The sequence below is a fragment of the Chiloscyllium plagiosum genome, chromosome 33 (genome assembly GCF_004010195.1).
Source record: "Chiloscyllium plagiosum isolate BGI_BamShark_2017 chromosome 33, ASM401019v2, whole genome shotgun sequence".
NCBI classification, from domain to species: domain Eukaryota; kingdom Metazoa; phylum Chordata; class Chondrichthyes; order Orectolobiformes; family Hemiscylliidae; genus Chiloscyllium; species Chiloscyllium plagiosum.
The window spans coordinates 28,320,527-28,324,674 of record NC_057742.1 but is presented as its reverse complement, the minus strand read 5'-3'; the positions used below and the strand labels follow the sequence as shown (position 1 = coordinate 28,324,674).

The window sequence follows — 4,148 nt, the reverse complement described above, 5'->3', positions numbered from 1 at the left end:
TTCTCTGTAGATTGGAGGCATACAAATTTGAATCCTTGTGACAAAAAGGTTAGCAAGTTAGTGACCTTAAAATGCATCAAATTATCTTTCTTACAATTTCCTTTGCATAAAAGCCTGTGTTCTTGAATTACAGATATGAAAGTCGAAGAATGCAGAGGTATGTATCACGACTCGTCTGTAATTGTGCACACTTTTACACTCAAAAAGGTTATCTTTTCCGCAGAATGTTTGGAATAAATTGCTCAAAAGTTGTAAAACTGAATTTTATGTATAATACAGCTACAAGAACAAAAATATAATTATTACAATAATGACATACATTTATCTCTTAGAATTATTTCTACATATTCTACACAGACATTTAAAAACTTTAAGTCAAGGGAAAGACATGTATTAACAGGATTTTTTCATAATGCTTTATCCAAACAGGTTAGGCTAGAACATGATCTAGTCTTAACTACTAGCTTCAGAAAAATCTTTGCACAGTGATAATATGTAATGCTCTCATGTTTCATAAGAGAACGTAATTATTTAATTTAGTAGATTAAATTTCTCCAGAATATCTTAATGCAATAGAAACTGTACTTTAATGCAAAAGGAATAGTCTAACATTTAAAAAAGCATATCTTATCAACAGATATTAAGTGACAAAACTGGATACATCTGAGTTTTCTTAAAAAATGATAAAAACCTTAGTTCATTATACACAGACAGCTTAATTGTCTTACACAATAGATTAGATAAAAATTGTTTTGCTAGTCCTACAACTGCAATAAGTACATGGATGTTTAGTAAAATAATATTTGTAGTTCACCATGATTGCTCAGTCTTTGCTTTGCCGTTTAGTGCACAGTTAAATTGGAATATTGCCAAACAGTCGGCACAGCTTAAATGTCAAGTAGAAATATCCATGTTTCAATGATGATGGCTTCCACCTGCTACAGTGTTTTTTTCAGAAATGTGGTGCAGGAAAGTGCTTTCATTTTGGCATCTATGGTTCACGGCTTCAGCATTAAAAAGGGTAGGTGGCGGTGGAAGATGTGCAACAGCTGGAATTGAAAGCGTATGATGGGGAGGATGAAGATGCAGATGGGAAAGAGGGTGTGGCATTGGTCGAGGGGGAAATGAGCTATGGGAGCTTATAGTGACTGGTGGAGGAGGAGAAGAAGAAGAAGTGGGTTTGGTTGTGACAGATGCAGTAGGTGGGAAGTTGACAGGGCTGCTGACCCGGAAACATTTCTGTTTGTGAGCTTTCAACATGTTGGAGAACCGGAATCTTTGACCACAAACATCACAGGGGTATGGTTTCTCCCCAGTGTGAGTTCTACGATGGCGCTTCATGTTTGGTCGGCTTGTGAAACTTTTGCCACAGATTTCACAGATAAATGGCTTTTCCCCTGAAAAGATAAATATAAAAAAAAGTTTGGTTACAAAAAGGAAGAAACATATGAATTTTGATCTTGTAAAATACATTTTGAAATGTGTATAGTGTACTGTTTCCAATAATAACAAAATAAAACTCACTTGAATGGATGTCGGGCTTTAAAAAGGATTACAGTAGCACATTTAACTGTTAAAAATCAGAACTAAAAAAATGGTTGTCTCAGCAGATTATATATTGCAACAAGCATTTGGGGTTTAGAAACATTGTAAACCGTACAGTGTTGCTTTGAACTTAAAAATGGATTACCTCTACTTTGTAGCATATATTTAAATTAAAAGTCTGCATGATTCTGAAAATAAAAATCACATGCTACAGTCTTCAAATTAAAATGCCTAATTGTTGGGACTGATATTATTTGTATTGACAACTCTTTCCTAACCCGAGAGAGATTAATCAGGAAATATAATTTGCAATAACACCAGTTTATATTTTAAAAGGGCTAGATACCATAATTACAAAACCTATAAATAAAAAAAGGCAAATGGTTGCCACAACAACAGAGACTGGAAGCCCAGATTGGCGTCACTCTACCATATATGTGTTAATTCACCATTTGATACATTGCGGTGAGACACTGGTCACAAGCAACAATTACTTTAATATGAAATTGAAAAATGCACAAGTTTTAAAGGGACATTTTATGACCACAGAAGAACAAGGTTATATGTCGATTGACTTTTAAAATAATATTTAATACAATGGGATCTAATTTTACTTCTGTTCTCAAACTGGATTGTCACAAAATGTATTTGTTTGCTGTGAATAAAACATAACCACATTTTTAAGCTTATTGACATTGGAATTTATTACAGAAGCAGATTTTGAATTTTAAAATGTTATATCTAGCCAGCATGTGCATTTAAAAGAAAAATGTAATTCTGTGCTGAAATGTGCTGCATTTTTTACAGCAACGTTTTTGCATCGAAAAATCAAATTATGATATTAAATAATTACACATGCCTAGAATTTGGTGATTATTGGTTCCTCACAAGCTGTTAAAGCATCAATAAGGAATGCTAGCATCTGAATTTTCAGATATCTGGCACTTTTTGAGTAGTATTCAAAACAGTTGAAAGTGATCAATACTGTATTGAAGATGGTGAGATTTTATGTCCAGTTTTTAAACAGTTGTGAGTTAAATTGTATTTCTTTATTCAAAGCCATTTGTCTCTATTACAGATCTATTCAGCTAACAAATAACATATGCTGAAAATCAAAACATTCCCTAATCAATTCATAGAAAATCTGTTTAAAAAAGCCACCCAACTTGAAATGAAAAACAGTTTGTAGACTGTCATAATGGAAAATATAAGTCATTATATTTTCTGACAACTCATTGATCTTTCCAAGATTGTTTTCTTGTGGCCCATAACCTTCAGCTCTCTCAAAATAAAATTTCTTGCACTGACATTTTTTCGTGTCCCAAGATGAGCAAACTTCACAGACAAAAAAATAGCTACAGCATTGGGTTTAAGTTTCCCACCAGGAAAAGAATTATTTTTTTGTTTGCAATGCATTTTTGTCACAATGCATGATCAGGTACTATTTATGTCCAAATATATAGAATTTTAACTCTCAAAATCAGATTTTATTTTGCCAGCTCTGGTTCCTGATAACATCTACAGTGCAAGATGTTTTTAGCCAGAATACAGTCTATGCAACAAAATAACATTCCACTTCATGACACAAATTGTGTGTCATCTTTCCAAAGTAGTTATGAGCTGGATTTCTCCAAACAAATCCACTTTGGCAAGATGACACACAATTTGCGTCATGAAGTGGCATGTTATTTTGTTGTACAACAGGTTTAATTGGAAGCACCAGCTTTCAGAGTGCTGCTCCTTCATCAGGTGGTTGTGCATAGTCTATATTCTGGCTAATATCACATTGGACTGTAGATGTGCTCTAACCTTATCTTGCCAAAGTGGTTATGTTTGGGAAAAATCCAGCTCACCTACCGAAAAAAACTCATGCTTCATCGTATATTGCAAATTTCAATTAACCACATAAAATTAAGAATATTAATATCTAACAGCAGTATCATGTTCTTACCAGTGTGAGTTTTCATATGTTCATCAAAATACTGCTTCATGTTGAAGTCCTTGCCACACCACTGGCACATGAATTGTTTATGACCAATATGAATACTCATGTGAGAGCGAAGTTGGTACTTGTACTGAAATCGTTCATCACAATTCTGAAAGATGATTAATCTACTTAATTTTTCAATATCTGGATTATCAGTTATACATTGCAAGTTTAATGGCTGCTTCAAGAGTGATAACTTTCTGATGTAAAAAGTGCACCATTTAGAAAGTGACAAATCATTTTAAGCAAAATCCACTTCATGCAAATTACCACTTCAAAAATGATATTAAAAAACATTTAATCATTTTAAAGCCCAACTTATTTTAGTTATCCATTTATGCATCTTTAACGAACAGATAGTTTGCTTTTAGCACATTCAACCAAGAAAATGAGGCTATTGAATACAGAAACAGGAGAAAGTGAGGACTGCAGATGCTGGAGATCAGAGCTGAAAATGTGTTGCTGGAAAAGCGCAGCAGGTCAGGCAGCATCCAAGGAACAGGAGAATCGACGTTTTGGGCATAAGCCCTTCTTCAGGAATGAGGAAAGTGTGCCCAGCAGGCAAAGATAAAAGGTAGGGAGGAGGGACTTGGGGGAGGGGCATTGGAAATGCGAT

General features: G+C 34.2%; 1 protein-coding gene across 5 annotated transcripts in view; it reads right to left on the bottom strand.

Moving 5' to 3' along the window:
* Positions 1-278: 278 nt before the first annotated feature.
* LOC122539965 (zinc finger protein 652-like) overlaps positions 279-4,148 on the bottom strand; it is a 63,056-nt gene continuing 59,186 nt past the window's right edge. For all 5 annotated transcript variants that reach the window (XM_043675195.1, XM_043675198.1, XM_043675197.1 and 2 more), the window contains 2 exons: positions 3,497-3,641; positions 279-1,397 (listed from right to left, as the gene is read on the bottom strand). In XM_043675195.1, the coding sequence (XP_043531130.1) occupies positions 916-1,397; positions 3,497-3,641 (627 nt within the window). In that variant the 3' untranslated portion in view covers positions 279-915. The remainder of the gene's footprint in view (positions 1,398-3,496; positions 3,642-4,148) is intronic.